The sequence below is a fragment of the Athene noctua genome, chromosome 1 (assembly GCF_965140245.1).
Source record: "Athene noctua chromosome 1, bAthNoc1.hap1.1, whole genome shotgun sequence".
In the NCBI taxonomy this organism is placed as follows: Eukaryota; Metazoa; Chordata; class Aves; order Strigiformes; family Strigidae; genus Athene; species Athene noctua.
This window is the reverse complement of record NC_134037.1, coordinates 102,211,792-102,235,345: the sequence shown is the minus strand read 5'-3', so window position 1 is coordinate 102,235,345 and position 23,554 is coordinate 102,211,792. Positions and strand designations below refer to the sequence as shown.

Sequence of the window (23,554 nt, the reverse complement as noted above, 5' to 3'; positions counted from 1 at the left end):
TGACCCTGACTGGATGCCAGGTGCCCACCAAAGCTGCTCTATCACTTCCCTCCTTAGCTGGATAGGGGATAGAAAATATAACAAAAGGCTTGTGAGTCGAGATAAAGGCAGTGAGATCACTCAGCAGTTACTGTCATGGACAAAACAGACTTGGCTTGGGGAAAAATTAATCTAATTTATTACCAGTCAAATCAGAGTAGGATAATGAGAAATAAACAGACATTTTAAAAACACCTTCCCCCCACACCTCCCTTCTTCCCAGGCTCAACTTCACTCCTGATTTCTCTACCTCCTCACCCCAAGCGGTGCAGGGGCACAGGGAATGGGGGTTGTGGTCTGTTCATTACACATCGTTTCTGCCGCTGCTTCCTTCTCAGGGGGAGGACTCCTCACACTCTTCCCTTCCCTCCCATGGGAGACAGTCTTCCATGAACTTCTCCAACCTGAGTCCTTTCCGTGGCTACGGTTCTTCATGAAACTGGGAGCAGTTTCTCTCACATGTTCTCACTCCTCTCTTCTGACTGCTGCTGGTGTTGTACCGGGTTTTTTTCCCCCCTTCTTAAATATGTTGTTCCATTGCTGATGGGCTCAGCCTTGGCCAGCGGTGGGTCTGTCTTGGAGCCAGCTGGCATTGGCTCTGTCAGACATGGAGGAAGCTTCCAGCTGCTTCTCACAGAAGCCACCCCTGTAGCCACCCCACTACCAAAACCTTGCCATCCAAACCCAATACAACATTAATTGAGAGAAGATCCTGTACAGAGGGCTATGCAGGGGGCATCTCACTGGCCTTGTGCTGTATGATACCCACAAGAGACTCTGCTAGCTAATCTGGGAGTTTCAAGGGAGTGTTCCTCAAATGAGAGGACACAAAAGTAGCATACAAAGTGTAGAGCTCAGAGCCTTAGAAATTCTTTGCACCTCATCCACAGAGAAATGTAAAAGTATGCTGAGATATATTACACTGATATTGCCTGGTCTTGATTTTTTTTCAGCTCTATGGCTATTGCTACCAAGATAGCAATGACATCCCAGACACACTGACGACCATCACTGAACTAGGATCGCCTTTAGAGATGATTCAGCTTTTACAGACTTCCTGGGAAGACAGATTTCGAGTGAGTAACAACTGTTTTAAAAGGACTTCTAAGAGAGGGATGAATACAAAATAACATCAAGCATGAACCAGGGGTTATGTACTATGGAGTGCGATTCACATTTATTAAACATTTGCTTTGCATATGATTACACCTTGGTACAGAAACAACATTTAGCACTCCTTTTCTGCAGGTGTTTACGATACTGTGCTATTTTGTCTATCACTGTAGCTGGTTATATGCTTTTTACATGATATCTTCAAATATTTCTTACTTGTTGAAGCTTGAGGCCCAGGTTTTTTGATGTTGAGCATTGTGCTCTGCAACTGGGATTTAAACAACAGAAGGATGTTAGGTTTCTCTCGTGATCCTTATCATAGGTTGGTTTTAGAATTGTTTTCTACTGCTTCCTGCTCTGTTCATCTGTTACTAAATGTACACCAATCTCAAACCTGGGTTGACCACGGCATTGGCAATTTACCAAGGTCACACTTAATTTGTCCAAAATGAAGCCAGACTGCAGCAATGCTTTGATCAAGACAGCGCTGTATCACTCAGTGTATATTAGGATGTGTCATTGGCTGAGGTTAACTCCCTAAGACATTGCAAGGCAGCAGCAGTGTTCATCTAAACCACTTTGGATTGCATAGCTACATCTGTACCAGAAAATTACAAGTGCGCCTGACTGATCTCAGAGACGCACCAGCAAGTTGCAGCCCACATCTGTGCTATTGAATTCTTGCACGCTCTGAAGGTGGGAGGCTGCACGCAGGATGCCCATTGGAAATGATTGCTGGGCTGTGCTGCCTTCTGGATTGTGTCTGGGGACTGTGCAGGAGAACAGCCTTGGCCCCGGTCAGACCCGGGCCAGAGACCATGCTAGCAAGTGTGCGTGTGGGATTAAGTTTCTGTGCCCAGGAATGTTCCTTGGCAGAGTTTATTTTACTAATATAGATGGAGCGAGTATGTTCCTGCTGCTAAGCTTCAGCTCCCTTTTCCTGAAAGAAGTACAGTCTTAATAAGCAGTGGAAGGGTACTCATCACAGCTCCCAAAATACAGGACCTGTCTTCAGCACGTTTCATCCAGTCAATGCAAATAACGGACTGTGATGGCAACTACATACAAAGTAAATGACCAAGAGATATATGAAATTATGGGTAATAAACAGGGAAGTTTCCTTCCAGCATGGATATTTCTGAGTGAGAAGTTGCAAGGGGAGATGAAGAAGAATTGGATGAAGGTGCTGAGCTGATTTACAGAGGTGGAATTACTGATGAAACATTCCTGTGACTGCTGTAATGAGGTCTTAGATAATGTCGTGCTTATCAGCTTGTCTAGGATGTAACTAACACTGAGAAGAAGGAGGAAGTAAAACCGTATCTTCTTGATAAGTGAGACTTGTTTGTGGTCCAGTCCTGAAATCAGATGTGTAAATATGTGGTCTTATTCCTACAAATAATAATTTCCTTGTGTTGAAGGACTTGGCAGTAAGCTTGCTCCCCGTATCGGCACCACTATGCTCAGCAGAGGTGTGGAATACTGACCAAAGCCTTTATCTCTGTGCTTAAAGCTTGTTGTCCAGGGACATTTGCAGTCCCAGCCTGACAGCAGGCCCAGAGGACAGCAGCCCACTGGGCTTGTCACAGAATTTTCCAGCACAGGAGCAGGGGCTTGTTGGCATTTGAGAAAAGGCGATAATTTCAGGTGACAACCTATGTTTTTATTCAAGCTAAATTCTGGGTTGATTGGCAATTGAAGATACGTGTACTATAGGTTAGTTTGGGCGGGGTGTGCCTTTTATAGACAGCATATTGTGGGATGGAACATACATGAATCCCGTGTCCTTCCAGAGGGAGGAAGGGTGGTCAAGTCTGGCATCCCATAACTGGGCCTGTGTTCATCTGCACCTACAGGCACCTCCGTGTGAACTGTAGTATCCTTTAAGTAGGGTATGTTCGAGTCTGGTCAAGAAAGGAAATGATTATAGAAGTGCAAGATGGTCCTGATGTCCCACAGGCGAAGGGTCTGTGAGGGATAACTTCAGACATTCTCAGCTTTCTTATGAAGGACGCACTTAGGTTCTTCCCTGAGTATACCATTTATGCCCCGAGACTGAGTCTGGATTTGACTACTTCAGTGCACGTGCCCTTAACAGTGTATTTTAACAGAAAACAAAGATTATGTATAAACAATAAAAAGCTTGCTAGACTGAATAAGACCTGTTATTAATTTAATACATAGAATAAAAATTCCAGTATTTAACTGTGTTCATATTAATGCTACATTTACATTAATATATTACATAGTGGACTCTAAAGGAATGCACAAATTGAAAACAGTACTCTGGTAAGGGGGCTGAGTTCAACATTCATCGATTTTGCTGTCTAGTAATAGTTACTCAGGTTTCTAACCTGCAATTGAAAAGTGAAGCGTCAGCACAGAGCTCCTACCCCAGCCTCCAAGTGCCACATGAAGGTCCGCCAAGGCAGGAGGACATATACACTTACCCTGAGGCACAGCAAAGAGTTACTGAGGAGCTGTGGAGCTCCTCTTTCCGGGAATTTGCTTCTTTCTGCCCTGGAAAAAGGCAAATGTAAGAGGAACCAGTGGAGAAAAAAAACTTATAAAAGCAGTCAAAAGGTGGGATCAGTACAGAGGCAATACAGACACTGTCTGCTGTTGGAGCTCCAGATGTGGGCGCAGAGCAGTTGGGCCAGAACTTCCAGACCTGGAGTTTGTAAAAGAGCAGAATCAGGCTGCATGTTCAAGGCCTGTGCGTAATGTGTTATTAAAACTTAATGCTTTTATTTCTATTAAAAGCAAGAATAGCAGCAATGAGCTTTTCTTCAAGAATAGTGTGGGAAAGCACTGGTAAAGAAGCTTATTTTTGTTTCAAGTCTCTAAGGGTTTTGCAGTCAACTATGTTAATCCTATGAAAAATACCTTAGTTGCAAGATTCAGTTTTGAATAAGTTATAACACATTAAGTCATGTATTTATGAACATATCTTCAGCTAAAGTGGTTTCATTTATATACTTTGTGCTGAGAAAATAATGCAAGGTACCTGCATTTTTGCATTTCAGATATGTCTCAGCTTAGTTCGGCTTCTGCATTATTTGGCTCACTCTCCGCTTGGCTCTGTGACATTACTGGATTTTCGCCCTCGGCAGTTTGTGATTGTGGATGGGGAACTGAAGGTGACGGATCTGGATGATGCCAGCATTGAGGAGAGCTCTTGCACCAGTAACAGTGACTGCTTCATGGAATTCCCCGCGAGGAACTTCACTCTGCCCTGTTCGGTTGAGGGACGGTGTCAGAGTATGAATGAAAAGAGGAATCTCTACAACGCCTACAGGTACGTGGTCAAGTAAGGTAAAAGAGAATTGGAAGTGGGCAAAAAATCTCCAGCATCCTTTATAGTTACTCACATCAACGAGCATGTATTGTCTCAGAACCATTACCCAAGAGTAAGTGTAGCTATGAATAATTATTTCATTTGTGAAAATAACAGCATTTATAACTTTGGAAATGTTTTGCATGCTTTGCGTGTGATTCACCACTCAGTCTAATTTTACATTGGCTTAATCCCACTGAATTCTTCTCACAAGCAGAGAGTTTCACAGTAGTGAAACAGAGGTGCCTGTGGAGATGTGGGCCCATTAGCTCTGTGGTGAGATGATTCAGGCAGCTCTTCTTTGGTGTGAGTTAAGAGGGATCATCTCATGTTTTTCACCGCCAGCTGAGCAAAAGGCTGGCTTTGGACACAGAGTTAGAGCTCAACTCTCATCCTGCGCTGCAGCTCGATGCTCCCTGCCTCACCAGAGCCTGCCATGGTAGGGTTATAGCAGGTCCCAATTATAACAGACACGTTCGTCTTCCAAATTTGATTTTAATGGTTTCTTCAAATTTACAGTGGAGTCCTTCTGGGCAATGGCTTTGTGTTTGTGGTGTCAGCTCTCCCTTGTCAGCCATCACTCCCCTCCGAGGGCTGTGTGGGATGCTGGAGGAGCTGTGTCACTGCTTTCTGGGGAGCCAGTAGCGGATGCTCAGTGCTGTGCTCCCCCTGCCACCGGTGCTTCGGCTGATGGGTGCTGCTGGGGCAGGCGGCTGCCTTGTCTGATCCAGATAGGAGGATGGAGAATCTCAAAGCAATGCCATAATGGTGTGCTTATTTCTTAGACTTCCCTTTCAAGTATCATGCCATTCACTGCCTGCCAGACCACAGCGAGGAGAGGCTGCTCCAAAGAGAGTCTTCTGCTTTGGTCCCAGGGTGCTCACCGGCATATGTGTTGCATTAGCTGACCACACTGAAATGGGCTGCACCACATGACAGCCATCTGCAGTTGTGCAGTGCAGCTTTGTGTGTCCTGCAAGATTTTCCGTTTCCATTTGCTTGGCTTAAAGATCTTGCTTAGCTTGCTAGCTTTTGGTTAAGACCGTTTTACTTGTCTGGCTAAGAAACCTTTAATAGGCACTCATCCATCTTGGTCGTAAGTGGGGATATGTCTGCGGTGTGGTGGGCTTGCGGCAGGTTGCTGGTCTCACTGAAGGAAGCAATCTTTTTCTATTACAGTTCTTAATATTGCCTTGGAACCACGCAACAGTGTGTAGCACATGCACAGTGCCTCAGTGCTTTCAGACCCTGCTTTTGCTTAATTCGATAGAGACAGTGAGTTTTTGTTCAACGGCTGGTTCATGCTACAGTAGGCTGCGACCACCCATGCTAGGCAGGGCTTTCGCAACAAACTCTGTGCACTTGTCTTGGAAGGCTAAATCTTCACTTCATTAAGGGTAGGCTACTAAATTTCCTATTTTTGTGGGTGCACTGTGTAGGAGTAGAGATCGCTCTCAGTAGAGGGTTGCTGGTGCTGTTTAGAAGTTAAAAGCAACAATATGTCAAACGATGCATAAACCCCTTGTAATTTTAAAATGTAGCAGGCCCTAGCCTTGAAAGCATAATTAGCCTATCTAGCTGGCTTGTTTATGAGGTAAATAATTAAATGAGAGAAAACATTTTGGAAAAAAACTCTACGGGAACTGACCCATCTTGTCTTTCATTTGACTTCTGTCACAAATGTGTCTCTATGGGTTTTCCTCCAAATGTTTGGAGGAACAATTTTCAAAGCACCAGACAGTTTTAAAAGCAAGAATAATTAATATTTTGAACTATTAACCAATGGCTGAGATGAATTCTCCATCATTGACAATTCTTAAATTAAGATCAGATAGTTCTCAAAAAGAAAAAAGAAAGAAAAAAAGGCTGTAGGAACAAATGTAAAAGGATCTGACAATGTGTGTTAATGCAGATCACAGGGCATGCCACTGGCCCTGGAATCAATGAACAGCAAATGTTCCTGCAATTAAGCTGTGCAGATGCCAGTGTCTCTATATGTCAGGATTTCACATGTGGGTGTTTGCATTAAAACAAGTCATCTATTCCTATAGCCACGCAAAACCAGTAATGTCTATGACTCTCATGCATCCATCATTTAGCAAAGTAAACTTAGCTACTGAATTTTTGCAAAGAACTATTCACAATCAGTCAGACCCTGCTTTGTAGATAATCTCGAAGCAAAAAAAAGTGAGGTAAAATTTACCAGACATATTATTCATTACAAATGTGATGCCACTCTTTAGACTTTTGTATGTATTTATACTGGCTGTTTCATACTCATTGCTAAGAAAACCTATCTGGGGATAATCTTGCTTAGGAAAATCATAAATACTGTTTTTGTAAGGGATGAAAAAGGGAGTTACAATTTCAGGGAAATATTCATTGTGTAAGCAGAATACACCAGCCCAATAATACATGTGTCTGATCAAGTTTTGCTATCAGTAACGTAATTTTTTAATTTGTGCTTATGTAAGATGTCTGCTAGTCTCCCTCCTGAGCATGAGTCCCTGGAGGTTTATGTTTGACCATGTGGTCTCTGTTTATGAAAAAGCATTTACTTTGCTTTGCAGGTTAGATGTATGTAAAGCAGGGCAATTTCCCAATTGTGTTCCTGTTCTGCTCATTACCTAATATTTATGTCTGATAGTTCTCTTTGTGTTGTCAGATCCTGAACTGTTCATCTCCATCTTAGGTTGCTATGACCCTGAGTTTTCAATAGGTTATAATATTGGCAGAGTAATAGAAATTTAAAGGAAGAGTGTGAAAATTAAGTGTACTTAAAGTGATGGTAAAGGCATATTGTTTTTTTCTTTTGTTATTAAAAATGTTAAAATGGAGAATATACATCCATCAGTGACATATCTACATGAATGCATCTTGAATTTAGATAAATGATGAGAACAGGGAAGGCATTCTGAATTGCAGTGGCATTAAAACAATAGAAGGCGACTTTCTCCTGGCAATTCATTTGAAAGTCTAAGAAAACTGTAGAAAATAAAATAATAGTAAATTATTTGAAATTAGCAGAAATTTGATTTATGCACTTTCAAGCTTTGAAAAAAACCCCAAGCGTTGATGGCATCCTTTTAGTTTGTTGAAGTACAGACAACTTTGCAAATAGTCACAATCCATAGGGCTTCACAGCAAATTTCTGTATTAATGGAACATTTACATGTAGTTACAAGGCAGCCTTGTGTATAACAGCGTGGTCTAGGTATGCCAGACAGCTGTGTGACTAGTCTCAGCTATGTATTTATTTGACTATAGAATATCATTATATTTCCTGAATGGTTCAGTGGTTTATAAGCAATAGGAATTTTATTCGTTATGTTGTTCAGTAGTTACCAGACATTTGTAAATTCTTTTTTAAATTTTTCAATATGGGTTACTTTTCCATTGCAGGTTCTTTTTTACTTATCTACTTCCACACAGTGCTCCATCCTCACTGAGACCATTACTGGATAAGATAGTCAATGCAACAGGTAATTGCAATAAACATGGTAATGCCAAGTATTTCCTTTTTCAGTGTCACTGTCGTGTCTGGGATGAGGATGATGCTGCTTTTATGTTCACTGCAATAGAACCAGATTGTGTTTCTATCCAGGACAAAGTTTCCACAATACAGAGAAGGCAAATGGCCTCATATACCAGAGAAATCCCATTTTGAGATTTTTATCTAGGCTTCACAGACGTATTTACTTCCTAGCACCTCAGCATGCGGTGAACTGCATCAGGATGCACTTCCTTGTAGGATCTGGAGGAATCCCTGCTTCTGGCAGGGTAAATTTTAATGATAAAAGCAGAATACTTCCCCACTGCCAATGGTACCAGTGGTGCTTAATACCTCAGAAGTCAGAGGCGAGTGACATTATCATGGTTCTTTACCAATTACCAAGGCAGGGCCTTTGGGATAAGAGTAGTTGCATATGCCTGTAAATATGATTTGAGGGGTTTTGGTGCATTGTTCTAGGAGTTTTATACCTTGTACTGTGTGTATTCAACAAGGAGTGCTGGGCTACAGCTAAGTAACAAGCAAAGCCTTTGGAGTTCCCTATATTGGCTAAAGTTTGTCCCTCGTGGGGAGCTCACTGCAGTGTTTTCTGCCAGGGGTTCCCAGATGGACCAACCAGCCTTTGACATGCCTGGCTCATGGCAGGTATGAAACCCAATTTGTAGCAACTCATGGACGTCATGTCCACATCACAACACCATTGTAGAGCAGGGCGCTGCTGGGCTCTGATGATTATGGCTTTATTTGAATGCAACCTTGTTTTGTCATGTGCTCCTCATCTAACTCATTCTTTTCCTGTGCTTTTAAAGGAGAACTTCATTGGGGAATAGATGAGACAGCTGCTCAGCTAGAGAGAGTTTTGAATCTCTATAAGAGTGGAGAGTACCTACAGAACACAACCCGGATGCCGAAAGCTGGTAAAGTGGTCTTTCTCAAAACTTAAAATCAGAGATTTTGTTTTTATTTTGAGGTTTGAAACGGCAAACATACAAAAAACTGGGTACAGTGGCCCTTGAAATCATGCATGTGATTATCTGTTATCTGCTTTTTCCGTCCTGGGAGCCTTCTGAATCCCTCCTCACTAAATGAGGTAGTTGCGCATCCATAGATGTGAGCAGGCTGTAATAGGGATAAGGAAATCCAACGGAGCATTGCTATGTGTAGCAGATTTGCAGAAAATGTTTTTCATCACATCTACACACTTCTCTGCTGTTGGAGTATCAGAACCTCCCCAAACATGAGTTGCGGACAATCTAATCAAGACGCTGTAGCCCTCTCTGGATTTCCTGGGACTTACTTATTTCTTGCTACATAAGCACTTCCAAATTGAAAGAATAAAATTTTTGCTTGCTTTGCAAAAGAAAAATAAGGTGTCCCTGAGTTGTCTGCTAGCAATAGAATAAAACAGAAAAAAAAGGATGGGATGAAAATGAAGCTGCATAATAGTATCTTTTTCATAAAATCTCTGCAGCACCACAGGTATGTAAAAATGTTATTTAAGCAGCTATGAAACGGAGGGATGCACATTCTTCCCGGAAGGATAGTTGGTGGAATTATACATGTCAAAGAAGATTATGTATGATGGAAATAACTGTTAAGTCTAACAATTGAAAAAGCTGTTTCGCAAATTATTTTTGTGTATGTACAGTATTCATGTCAAACTGTCAACATAATTGACTGCAAGTTGATAGGAAAATTATGGCTTTGCTGCAAAAGCTCAGTAAAGAGGGAAAGATGGGTTCTAAATGAAGATGAATGTTGGCACAGGGGGTTTGAAAGTTCAGTGAAACATTTGCTCCGTGAAAGAGACATGGGAGCCAAATTCATTCCTGTCGTAGTGCCGTTAACCTCAAAGGGCCATGACACCAGGGATGAATTTGACCCACTTATCAGAATAATTCAATATTTATTTTGTTGTAAAATTGGCAGGAAAATTGTTGCAGGTGTTCATTTAACTTTCTAATTTTCAGATTTTCATCACAATCTGTGCTGAGTGATGCCTGTCAACACAGCAAAATTATTTTCAGCAGTACAATCAATAGTACAAACACGTCCTTTGTTGAAGAAGTGCCAGGAGGGCTGAAGTTTTTCTGTGATGCTGGTTGATTCCAGATTTAACTGCCATATCAGGACAAGATAAAGTTTTGTATTTTAGAGGGTTGTCATCATGTTTATGAAGAATCTCAGGGAGGGAAGCTTAGGACAGTGGTAGTGAATGTAACAGTGCAGGTTTCTACTAATATGGAGCAGAGCTCCATGTATATTTGGCTACTGTAATAATTACACATTTTTGTGTAGGTTTAATTCCGTAGAGTTCTGGATAATACAACGCATAATCCACTACCCATGTTCATGGTTAGTAACACCCTTCTGGTGCAAGGAGCCCTTTTTTATTTGTAGGACAGTGCTTGTGGACTTAAGCACTCTACAGCATGAACAAAGATGTTGAAAATCTGTAGATGCTTTGTGTAACATGTTTTGCCAGTCTACATTAAGGACCGTGAGTGTGATATTGAATTACTTGATAGGAAAATGTTCTCAACCAATGCAACAGAAAAGGTGTTGTAATTTATTTATGTTTTAAGGCTCCCTTTCCTTGACAGAAAAGTATGAAGAAGTCATATTGTGAGTCTGCAAATCTGCCTGCCTACCCATTCATATTACTTTTATTCTGAATATTCCTTCCTCAACTGGTATCTGTCTGGTAATAAAATGCTAGAATTAATTTTTAATATTCTCAGTCCAGAGATTATGGAATTAGAAAGTATTAATTAGAAATTAACCAGAGATTATAGAATGGGAAGTACCTCTGCGGTACAGTGAAGTTGCAAGAGACGGTGACAGTGGTGCCCAAGTGGGACTCGTGTCTAAGTGATCAACCTCTTCTGCTGCCAGGATGTTCCCATCTGAGCTGGTGTCCTGACCTCTGAAATCAGGGCTGAACAGCTGAGCAGACAAATATTTTGTATAACTCTTGGTGGGTAGAAGATGGGGAGAGAAGGGTGAAAAGGCAAAGCTTGATACTTTCCCAAGCTGATCCAAGTCAGCTGAGATGCTGCTTTGGCCCTGTTTGGGGTCTAGGAGGACACTTTGTTACTCTCTGAAAGCAAAGAAACATTTTTAAGACTGTGAGATTTTTAAAAATCTTTTCTCCCTTGCCCTACAGCATAATGAAAGTTCAAGGAGAGTGCTAGGTTAAGACAAAACTAGAGATGATGGTTTGGTTCTCAGTCTGGATCAGAGTTAATCAGGGCTTTGTGTTCATAGGCTGGTGTGCCGAGATTGGCCAGGCACAGGTTGTCATCGATTTAACTCCAGATGATGGAAATCTCACAAGGTGACTTGGCTCCCAGGACTTTTGCTCTCTCAAACAGTAGAAATGACAAGAATTAACTATGCCAGTCTCCTCTGACATCTAAAGGGTTGTGACAAAATAAGGCCTTTCTGGTGTGTGATCTGTTCTGAAATCCTAAAAGCAGAACTAGAAGAGAATCCAGATCTAAGAATGGCAAGATTTTGGTTCTTCTTTTTTTGGGAAAGGAAACCACAGAAGGTTCAGGTAACAGTCTTCAAAATATGTCTTAAGTCTAAATGCTTTGAATTATCCATTGTCTTGGAGAGAGCATTGTAAATTCATACTAGGGAAGAAGTGATCATCATCTTGGACAAGTTATCTAAGGCCATAACTAAGACATAAATTTTGAGGAGACAGTCTGTTTTCTATTTGGACCTATGTTTTTGAAAGGAAGACCTCGTCCTATGAGCACCATGAAGTGTGCAGAAAGGTGATATTGGTAATCAGTAGGGAAGTGACATGAAGAAAGTTCTTGTCAACTCTAGTATTCCTATGAATAAAATTTAACAAGATGACATAGTCATATTACAGAAGGTCTTGGATATTAAGCTTTCACTGTGTTTCAGTTGTAAAAGATTTTATAGTGCTGTAAATTATATTATGCTCTGGACTTTGCTTTAGTATCTTAGAAACAGAGTAGAGGCACGGGAGACATTTGATAGCTATGTATGTGTTCTGTAATCATAAATCACACTACTGTTAATGTTGATATAGGAACATTACAGTGTTTAAAACGTCACCATGAACAAATACTTTTATATTCCATTGACTGTTGGTCTCTCTTGCTGGAATCCAGAAGAATGTGAATTAAACAGGAACCAAGTATTTCTTCTGACATACGTTATCTAAAAATGATTAAATCGTTCCATTAATTATCCAGATTAAGAGGACTATAAAAAAAATCTACTGATGTTCACCAATAAAGTCCTGCCCCAGTATCAACATTTTTATTACTTCAATCAAGTGACAGTGATTTGTACCAACTGGGTGTCTGGCCCTTGAGCTAAGCCCCAGCCCTTCAGTTAACTCAGAATTTACTCAGAAATGCGTGAAATCAGCTAACACTAGTAAATCGGATAGCTTTGTTATTCATTAAAGCTAATAGATGACCCATTATTAGGCCTGAGGGTGTGCAAGGCCACAGAAAGGCATAATTAGCTGCTGTTGTTAGTTGAAAGTACATTCGCAGTGCTAAAAAAGCTGCAAGGCTGGACATAAAGCAAAGACACTTTGTGGTTTTCCTTTGTCTTAAGACAATTTGGCAGGATTATGCTGTATGTAAACATTTACAGTACAACAGTGTTTTGAAAAAAATATTCTGCAGGATCACTATAGCAACCTGCTTAGGAAATTGTAAATCCACCCAAGAATTATTGCAACCAGAGTGGTGGTGGGGGGTGGTGTTCATGCACATGCGTATATGCAAGAGAGAAATTTTGCAAGGTTGCTGGAATATTGTTTGAGGCAGTCTGTGTATCCTATGGCAGTCCACAGTGCGAAGGATAAAAGTATGCTGCGGAAGGCACTTGCAGGAATATACTGCAGCCTGGTCCTTGCAGCCCAGATTCCTGCTTTATCTGTCACTCGTGTGTTCTGTGTTTCTTTCCCAGGGACGTTCAGGCTGCTTGGTGGCCAGCTGAGGGGGAGAGGTGCACAGGGTTGCAAACATGGGCAGAAAGGCTCCCTGTATGCCCTGCCTTGCACAGAGGACTTTCACAGCAGCAGCTGGGCAGTCCCAACACACAGAGGGATAGAGGAGCAGGTTGCTTTGCACCCATACAGCACTGGAAATACGGTGGGGCTGTATAGCTGGATACTGACCAGTTAGTTGGTGGTTGCTCAAACGTGTCTCCACTGTTGTGTAAACCATATATATTCATATATTCACTGAGCAACGTGTTCTGCTGTTACTAAACTTCTACAGGTCTGACTTGGCAACATACAGCACAATGCTTTTTGCTGGTGGGTTTGATCCTCAGCTCCTTTGAAGAACATTAAAGCAGTCACTGACTGTCTTTTACAAGTCCTGTAGGCATCTGTCTTTAAGCCTAAATAACCCACACACGTGTCCCTAGACATCTTTTGGCTCATCAGCATCATTGTTCTCATGAACGAGTGGGCCAGATGCAGCTTACAGGCATGTGTGGCACTAATTTGGGCTCATTGCCTTCAGTGAATTGGTGTGCACCACAGAAGTGGCCATGGGTGCAGAGCAATTCCACAGCCCGGTGAGTGGCCCTGGGACGTGGGGCACGAGGCAGGAAAAACACTCCAGCTGGGTCATGTTAATGGGAATAAAATATAAGGGAACATGTCGTTCTTCTCCTTATTTATTTGTGTTTCGGTGACAGCCTGCATACCGATTTAAATATGGCTCTACTGTAAGCACAATAGAAGCATATAAAAAGCGGCAAGTCTTACTTTGCTTCCAGCCTGCACGCGGGAAAGAGCCAAAGGACTGAAATACTCGCCAGAGAAGCAGGGCTATCTCCTGGTCTGACGGCAAACCCGTGTCCTGCCAGGCCTGTCTGTCCTTCCAAACAGTTGGGATTCGTCAGAAATGATTGAAAGCAGAGACACGCGGGATACGCCTAGCATGTCATTTTCTCAGACATACCAAAAAATAGCTTTCTGTAGCGCAACTGCACATACGGCTTTGCAAGGCTCATTGTCAGAAGCATGTTTAAATGTGAGGTATTGAAGCATGAAGAAAATTTCAGCATAAAATGAAGCATACTAAAAACATAAGTCTATTATTGTCTATTTAGGATCCGATTATATTCTCCATAAGCTCCCTGGCAATCAGTGGGGACTGTCTGTAGAGCAAAACACTGCTCAATACCACTTTTTGCTAAGATTGGCAGGATTAGGCTCTTTCTGCTTACTTGTAAGCAAAGCAATTAAAAGCAAATCCAGAGGCGACTGCCAGTGTTCCTCTCGAGAGTGGAGGTAAAGAGGAGGGAGGAAAAGGAGCAGCATGATTTCTCTCTCAACGATGAACATTACTGTGTCTGTGTCATTGACCCACGGTGTATTGGCAGGTGATAACTAGAAAAGAGAACTGGGCAAATTTCCAATGAGTAGCTGTAGTTGGTAGTAAAAATGCAATCTGGCTGCTGTGGCTGAAGTAAATGGTCATTAGGACTGATTAAAGTCAGATTCAGGGTGACTCAAATAAGCTAAAAGGGGGAAACCACAGGCGGTTTCACATAGTTCATTATATACTTGTGGAGTTATTTATATGATTCAGTCTAGTACAGTGTAAATGAGTATGTTTATAGATTGTAGTCGGCTTTGGGACAACACAGGTGATTTTTGATAGAAACAATTTAGAATAAGATTTTAAAGCATTGGCTTTCATTTATAGCTGTCGCGCTGGTCAGTGATGCTGCCGATTGCTTTTAAAGATGCCTCTCTTACCAGTCACAGGAAGGTGCTGAGTTTGAAGATCACTGTGGCCGTTGTGGGGGCTGGCTAGCACTATAAGAAACTTCTGAGAAGACTTTGGCCTGATGGAAACAGCGTGTTTTGATTGACCAGAGCAAACTTGTGGAAATATTTTAGAACTATTAAAAATATCGCAAAACTTTTGAGGATTGCCCAGTTTGAGCATAGCAAGTTATTTTGAAGTTTCAGAATGTTTACAGGGCAGGAAAAATGTTTCCTAGTAGGGTTTATTTGTATAACTGTGAGCAGGGAACCAGCTCCCCTATGTTAAGCTGGAGTAAATCTGTTGTAAATGACATCAAGATCAGGTTTACTGCATTGCATTTATTTGCTTCAATCCTTGCAAAACCAATAGATGGAGAAAAGGATTCTTTTTCCATTGTGATACTAGTAGGAGTGTCTTGCATTTCTCTGATCTATTCCTTGCCATTACCTTGATAGACTTTATGTACTCTGTGTCAAGCTATGTGTATGTATGCAAAAGTGTAAATTTATGGCTGCATTTATAGTATTAGGCAAGTATTTATTGGTTTTAAACACCATTAGTCTGGAAATTGACCAGAACTTTGACCTTTTTATGATGTGATTTACTGCTGTGAGCCTTCAAATTCCACGGACTCCATTTAAGCAAGTTTCAGGTCTTGGCAGAGCGAAAACCTGAGCTGGAGCTCTCTTTAAACCAGTGGAGTATTGCTTAATGGAGTAAGTAACTGAACTGTAGTGATCAAGATGATCATTTAAAGGTGTAGGGGAAGCCCAGCTCTCTTGTGGGCTGGGGCTAATGTCACTGCCAGGGCACATCTTGATAGAGGGGCATCCTTGAGGAGCATCCTTCTAGTTCACGTGAGAGGAGTGCATGTCTTCACAGCTTCTACAAATAAGGGCTAAGGGGTCAGCTCCCTAATTTGTTGCTGTGTAAACAAGAGATTCCAGGGATATTTGCCTTCGTCATGTGGACGAGTAAGGCAGCTGTCTTGCTCTGCTCGAGATAAACTGAGTTTTGGAGAGAAGTGTGGTTTCCTCAGACCAGCACTTGGTTGGTGTTGCAGTGAGTTTCTGATCAGTTCTGACTGTAATAGTCTAACAGGAGATCCCATGTTGGCTTCCTGGGGCGGTGGGAGTACCTGGCTGGTTTGGGAGCGTGAGCCAGGGTGTGGGGCCATCGTGTGTCCTGCTCTCTGCTTCTTGTGGCCACCTTCCCATTGGGATGCTCCTGGGGGCGAGCACTCCTATGCAGCTGCTCCTGCTGCCTGCCATGCAAACAGAGAGAGGGGCTGCCTTCCTGCCTTTCCCCTTCACTGCATCCCGCTCCCCCCACACAGGCAGCGTAGGCAGGACGCTCCAATCCCCAAATAGCAAGTATTGAGCGATCTGTGACAGTTTGGGGGAGCTGCCAGAAGCTGCCCTTGTGCAGCCTGTGTGACTCCGTGCTTTTACTTAGACTCCAGTGGCTGTATTTTCACCTGTCTGGTGCTTGGGAATCTCCCAGCCAAGGAAAATGCTCTTTGTATCTAAGTCATATTGCTGTGTACCTGTCACACTACCCTATTCCCATGAGTCATTGCTGGTGGTGGTGGCTTCCCTTGTGTAGGAGCTGGCAGGGAGCAGCAAGGAGGGTGAGGACAGCCACAGGGCTTTGCTGCATGATGAGATCATCCTAAGTACTGGCGTGGAGGTTTCCATCCTCTCTTGCACCCACAAGCCAGGACCTCACCATTACAGTTACTGCTGACCCAACTCCATCCATAAATGTGTCTGAGCTGCCCAAATGATTTACCAGTCTCAGTCACCTTGGAAAAAGTCAGTGGAAAGGGAGAACTTTATCTCCTACCTCTCACATAGCCTGAGGTCACATAAATCACTGCTGATCATTTGAAATTTGTTTATGTCAGCTGAGAGCCTAACCCTTGACAGCTGTACTGGGAACAGTGCTGAGAAGGAAAGTGCTACTATAGGCATATTAAAAGGCGTATCTGTGCACAGAAGAGTTTAAAAATTGAACAATAATTCAAATCAAGGGCCTTCCAGATGGGCTTCTGCCTCGCGTGGAGAAAAATACACTATGTGACGTGAGTCTGCTCAGCTTGGTGCCCTGATGGCATACTGAGGGATGCTGCAGCTCCTTCTCAGGCCTGGCCCAGAGCCCTGCAGGCTCCAAGAGCACACAACGAGGGGTTGGGGCACGCTCCCTGCTGACGTGGAGAATCAGGCAGATGCCTCATCTTCTTGTGCTGCAAGTGCCATCATTCTGTGAATGTCCTTTGTGGCGTGGGCTTTGACACAGTGCAGTATTAGGTGGCGCTTCTGTAGCCATGCAAAGTTATGAATAGTCATGTTTTATATCCAGGTGACATGGCATGCACGCTGATACAGATAGTTGTATATGATGCTGAAAATGGTGAATTAATTTTTTTGCATTCCATTTGCACATACCATTTTACTGACCTTGTCTGTGAAGTACAATATGGATAAGAGAATATTGTTCAGTTACATTCAGCTATTGTTACGCTCTACAGTTTATGCAGAAATTTTAAAAAAAATCCAGCCAGTAGCAGTTTGATTGATGCTGTGACTTTTATTCAGAAAAATACATATGTATTTTTCATGGAGACATGACCATTTGAAATGTAAAACTGTCTTTTTGTTTTGTTTTGGTTTTTTTCTCTGTCTAAGTGAGTCTGCATTTTCTGAATTCATGAAAAGTTTTTTGCTTTTAAGTGGGACATGATCAGCTCTGATTTTGCCTCTTGTTTGTGAATGTTTCTTACATGCTTTTAATGAGCCAAGCTTAAAGAAAAATGCATTTACTGCATTATTTTCCCACTATTTCAGACTGTGTGGTGTGAATGAGCACTTGTGGGTGTGTACTTCTTTTCCCAGTTGAAATACTGGCTGTTTAGAGTAGTAGACCCACTCGCCCCTGACTTCGTGTTCATACAATGTGCTGCCTGAAATATTAGCAGGCTGAATCTGCAATGTCAGGCAGAAAATGTCTGAACCAAAGTGACTTAAGAATAGGCTGTGAGTCAGGGCCGGCAGGTCTGGTTTCCATAATAGATACAATTAGAAGAAATATAGAATGTTATTTATTTTTTTGAAAAGGATGTGGCAGGGAGAGAGGGGGGGAACCATCAATTTGTGCGTCTGGATGCTAAATAGAAATGTTTATAAATGATTAGTCGAATTTGCTGATGCATTCATTAGAGAACCCCCTGTCAGCGGCTGGGAAAGTGAGAGGAGCTGTGAACAGAGAACAAGAGGCAGCTCATAAAGGCAAGTGAGACTGAACGGCAGCCAAGGGAGAGGAGTAATCGGCAGGGCAGCGCGGAGGCGCTGGGCGAGGACCGTGCTGACATGCTCCCGCTACTTTTTTTTTTTTCTTCTCTTCGGAGGCCCATCAAGCGACTCCCCTTTTGTGCTAATCTGAGGAAGCAAAAAAAGTTTGCTTAATTAAAAGCCTGTCTTTTCTTCCATCTCTAAAGGAGCTGGAGGAAAATAGCATGCTCTTCTGAGGGGGAGGGAGGGCTGGGAACGCCTGGTCAGGTCTCACCCCGACAATCCCGCTCACTGTTAAGAACTAGGACAGTGAGTCAGTTCATTCAAGTGGATGCTGTTTATTCAATGGGACATTCTTCCTGTAAAACTCCTAATAAAACCAAAGCCTCGCCTACGCAGTGGGGAAGGGGAAAGGGTTTTGTGCACAGACTGTTTATTTACAGACGCTTTCTGGAAAAAAAAGGTGAGAAGAAGAAAGGAGGAAAGGAAAAGTAAGGTGCAGAGCTATAAACACATTTGGGAGTAAATCAGGGCTGGTACAGTCTAGGCTGTCACCTTTTCCATCATATAACCTGCTCCTAAGTTGTTATAATAAACCTTGCCTGTTAAAAACAGGCAGTTTACTGGAGCATTCAAAACAATTGCTTTGCTCTGGTTATTTGCAGAGTACAGACGGGTGCCTGAAGCTTTCATTCCCGATGAGAACTACAGATGCTGGCCGTCTTACCATCATAAGGGCTGTCTTCTCTCCGTGTTTGACGTCAATGAAGCCATTGAGATCTGTGACAGCTATTCCCAGTGCAAAGCTTTCGTCCTAACTAATGAGACAACTTGGACAGGTAGGTCGTGGATGCTGCAGAGCAGAAGCAGCAGCAGAGTCATGTATTCTGGATGCTTTAAGTGTTTTAATACAGTTTGGGGAGTGTGCTGTGATGTGCTGTGGGAGCCACCAGCAACAGCTAGAGGTGGGATAGTTTCTGAAGCTCCAGCTGAGGAAGTTTTGGTTTTGATGAGTCTTCCCTTTGCCAGCTTGCCAGGGGAGCAGGAACCTGCAGACAGGCTAAGAGGAGCTGATGTCAGGGGGCTACAGCATATGGACCATAGGTCTCCAAGCTACGGGATCCAAAACTTTTTATTTTAAAACACAGCAGCAGAAACAACAGCAAAAGCCAGTGACCTGTTTCCACAGTTAAATGTGCAGGACATGGTCCAACATCTGGATTTAAATAAATCTTTCCAAGCCATATGGTTGTTGCAGTTTGACACAAAACGAAACAGGTTCTCCTATGCAGGGACTTCCCGACTGGTGTCAGAGATGCCCTGCTGCTGGTGGGAGCACTGTGCTTCTAGCAGTAGGGCTTTGGCTAAAGGACAGCGAGAAGGGAGGGTTTAAAACCAGGTAGATGTAGAAGGAGAAGTAGGAATAGAAGTAGTTCCAGGGGAAAATCCCATTTGCTACCACAACTCATTTTCTTGTCTAAAAGAATACACTCGTTGAAAAGAGAAATACATTTTCCAAAAGGCCTGTGGACCTGGCAGTCCCAGTGAGGTTCCCCTGAAGGCAGGCCGTCGGTGCCGATTGATATCAAGCAGAGAATTGGCCCTGGCCTGCTGCTTCTGCACCAGACTTTCAAGCAACACCAGAGCAATCTGAGAAACAAAAATGTTACAAGTCTCTGCTACAGATCTCTGGTAGTTGCATCTCTGGAGTGGCTGAGGGGTTCAAAGAGCCAAATGCCCCAGCCGGCTCACAACCCTGCCCCCCTTCCCTGTGTGCCCAGGAGAGCTGCATGCCCCTGTGGCCGGACCCAACAGCTCAGCCAGCAGTGTTCCCCTGAGCATGCTGCAGCCCCTGAAGTGTAAAGAAAAAAGACACGTTTGTGCCTTTAAGAGCAGTGGACCAAGTCTGCGTCTTTTCGTAATCTTCCCCAGAGATAAAACCCCCACTGGAGTCAGGATGAGTTTTTCTTCTGTGGTGGCTGGTTGTAGACACGTGCCCTTTCCCATCCTGTGACTGCTGTGTGTTGTCTCCCCATGCGCGGGGCTGCTCCCATTCCTGCGAATGCCATTTTCTGCTCCTGTCTTTGAGAGGAAGGGTCGCTGATGCTAGCCACACCTTGGCAAAGCTGATCGAAGTCCTTGCACTGCCACAGACTTCAGCATGGCAAGTTATTTGGTCTTGGAGGCTCAGCTTTCTGTCTGTACACCTGTGATCACAACAAGTCTTAACCTTAAAGTCAAAATCTACCTTGTGTGCAGTTGGGTGCTTTAGTTGTGCTTAGTTGAGCAACACAAATACACACCACAGCCAGGCTTACATAAATGGCTAGCCAGGTCCTCAGCTCTGAAAGCATCACAAACAAGTAGAAACTACAGACAGTTCATATGTTTCAGAGTGTTTTAGGCAGTGTCCTGCTGTGTGTCTCTGTCTTTTTTGTGCTTCTGGAAGGTGTGAACTTTCATGGAACCTAGAAAAAAATTATATTAACCTTGCCCGTGACTAACCTGTGACTACTAGGCCATCATGTCAGGCTATCTGTAGTCAGACTATTGAAGTTAACTAATATACTAAAAAAGGAATTATTATAGCACAGGGAAATTCATAGGAAATTTAGAGCAGCTCCTGTCTCAGGTTACAATATTAAAAGCAAATGACAATGGTCAATGGTTAAAAGCAAATGACAAAAGCAATGGTTCTAGTCTTATTTATGACTCCCTTTACTGTGTCATTTCTGCTGCATGAGCGTTTGAGTCCCTGAAACCCGCAGCATGGAAATTTGCTCAGTACTTGAGGCATCCTGTTTGCCATATGATACTTTTAAAGAAAATAGTGTTGTGGGAGCCCCCTACAGAGGCAGGCTGGGAGTAAATAGCAGTTGATTTTCTAAAGTTTAAAGAAAGGGAAGGCAGAGGTTAATCAGATGTGGGAAGGATCTTTGGTGGCCTCTGCTGCAAGGAAAGACAAGGTCTGTGTGATAGCAGGTACTCAGCAAGAGGCAGGGATGTGGATAAGATGCCAGGTCAGTAAGGATGGGGAGATACAAGAACTGTGCTATGGCTCCCACGAAAGCTGGTGAGGGAAACTCTACCAAATCCAGGCTCCACTGGCCTCGGATGTGTATATGGCACGTGCCTTACACTACCCAGGCTGTTAGCCCTAGCTGGTGCTTTTTGTATGAGGAATTGAAACCTCGTTCCAGCTTGTTTAAAACCCAGAGCTACAAAGTGACGAGCAAGAACTATTTCAGAGAAAGTTGTGTTTAACATACATCGCACTGATAGTTTTGCAAAAATTCAAGCATGCAAAGGTGATTCTGCTCCTGTACAATCAAATTAATGTCCTTGATTTAAGCCCTGAACTCAAGCCTGTTTTTATCAGTGGGAGAGTCTTCAAATACTTCTTTAAAGATCATGTGAAATTTGTGACTTCAGACCTTTCCTTCATTTACTGTATTAGCTGTGCACAGCCATATCTTGACCATAATTAGATAAATGTACTGAAACCAGGGCAGATTCAGTGTCAATTTAGACAAAAGCATTTCAGGTTTATACCAGTTGACATTAAGATACAGTTCAGTCTTGAGTTGCCTGAAGAATGCATAGGTTGAAGAAGAAGATGAAATGTCAATATTTTAAGGTAGGCAACCTTTTGCTCATCACTTCTAATTTTTTTTTCCCCCTCCCCCCCACCCCTTTTCCTATTCGGTGCAGGTCGGCAACTTGTCTTCTTCAAGATGGCCTCAAATCATATCATGCCTGATCCTGACAAGATAACATATGTGAAGGTGACAGACTGACACCTAAAGTGGCTCATTCTGACGTGTGAGTGACAAGAGCTGTTTGTGTACAAATATAGGCAGCTGGTAGGTAGAAGGAGGCTGTGGCCGGAGAGATAATTGCACTATTACTCATTCTAATCTATAGAGTGCCAAACAAAACTTTAAAGAAATAACCTGCATGACCAGGATGAATGTGCAATAAAACAACATTTTGAAAATGTGATTTTTTTTTAGAACAAAGCAAAATACAAGATATGATACACTGTTAGGGTATTAATTTTGGTTATAAATCAGCTGGCAGCTCTGGCTTTTCTAACCAAGGTTAGCATAACGTTTCTGACCTGTACATGTGTGTACAGGGATGAAAGTTGATCATTTCTATGGGAAGTCTGTATCCTCCATGCTGATATTTAGATGGGCACGTACAATCACAACAGAGCAACTGAAGCATATCAGTTTGTAAGCTGAATAGCAAACGTTACTGAAGACAATCAGCATTTGTGTTAAAGCTATCAAATATGCAGTGCCAGCGTATTTGTCAAAAGGAAGGAATTGGTTATGTTTAGAATCGCAAGACTGTAGCTAATTTTCATTTTTGCTTCCAATGTTATCATAGAGTTTTATTTTTAATTTAAAAGAGCGAATCATTCTGTAGGTCTAGCAAATCACATAAGCATATGAATAGTCCCACTGAAAGGGTAGGGACTTGGACCCAAGTGCCGAGTGCTTTGCTGAATAGGGATAGGCCTAAGCATATGCTTACAATTAAGCCTGTGCTTAAGACTTTTGTTGAATTGAGTTTGAATTGTTCAGGAAGCCACATCTTTGACAGACTGGCAAAGCAATCCAGCTGGTGGAACAGTACTAGTTTAATTACTATCTTGCAGTTATTAGTATTTTTTATGATCAAATCCTTGGTTTTCTAAGGCACCACTTGCTAATTCTTAGAATGAATGAAGTAAATGACCTTAATAATGTCAAATGAATGCTAGCCTTAATTCTATACAAAATGCATCTTACAGGCATGGTGTGTCTAGAGAATTTGCTTTCAGTGAAAGCAATAAAGTAAATGATAAAGTGACCAATGTCATACTGTTTTGTAGTTTGTACAGTCAGGAAAAAAAATGTGCTTTTGTTTCTCAAATTGTTTATTTTTGTAAAAAAAACCCAATAAAAGATAAATACAGTTTCTTTCATACTTTTTTTTTTCTTTTGTGTTGCAAATAAACGCCTAAATCTAGTGAAGACTTAGAATAAGGTATTGTATGTAAACTTAAGCCTGGGATACGTTTTCCAGGAAGGAGCTGAGGTTGTTCCAGTGGCTCCCAGTGAAGGTTGTGTTTCTGGGGTACGTGGTGGCTTTGTCTACGTGGCTGCCTGTCCTGAAGCAGGGGATGTATTTTCCTTACCAAGGAGGGTCAGGGAATGGGAGAGTGGGAGAGCCAGGGAAGCTGGCCAACAGTGTGACCATGCAAGGGGAGAAGTGGTCCGACAGTGACACTGTCAGCAGCAGGTCTTGTCTCAGCGCGGTTTCTCTGAGGTCACTGATATCCTAACAACTTCTGGCAATTGATTGAAATGACATGCTGTAATGGCTGTAACTCACAAATTATCAAACTCCCAACTGTAATAGCTCAGCTGATTGTGTCGCCGTGCACTTAGGAACCCATCAATCATGATGTGGTAATAAACAAACA

At 42.5% G+C, this 23,554-nt stretch overlaps 1 protein-coding gene across 1 annotated transcript in view; it reads left to right on the top strand.

The window, feature by feature from the left end:
• Positions 1–23,041, top strand: part of PKDCC (protein kinase domain containing, cytoplasmic) — a 37,600-nt gene extending 14,559 nt beyond the window's left edge. Inside the window, exons 2-7 of the mRNA XM_074897126.1 lie at positions 993–1,115; positions 4,179–4,450; positions 7,892–7,971; positions 8,810–8,917; positions 18,744–18,917; positions 21,790–23,041. Of these exons, the coding sequence (XP_074753227.1) occupies positions 993–1,115; positions 4,179–4,450; positions 7,892–7,971; positions 8,810–8,917; positions 18,744–18,917; positions 21,790–21,875 (843 nt within the window). The 3' untranslated portion in view covers positions 21,876–23,041. The remainder of the gene's footprint in view (positions 1–992; positions 1,116–4,178; positions 4,451–7,891; positions 7,972–8,809; positions 8,918–18,743; positions 18,918–21,789) is intronic.
• Positions 23,042–23,554: the final 513 nt, after the last annotated feature.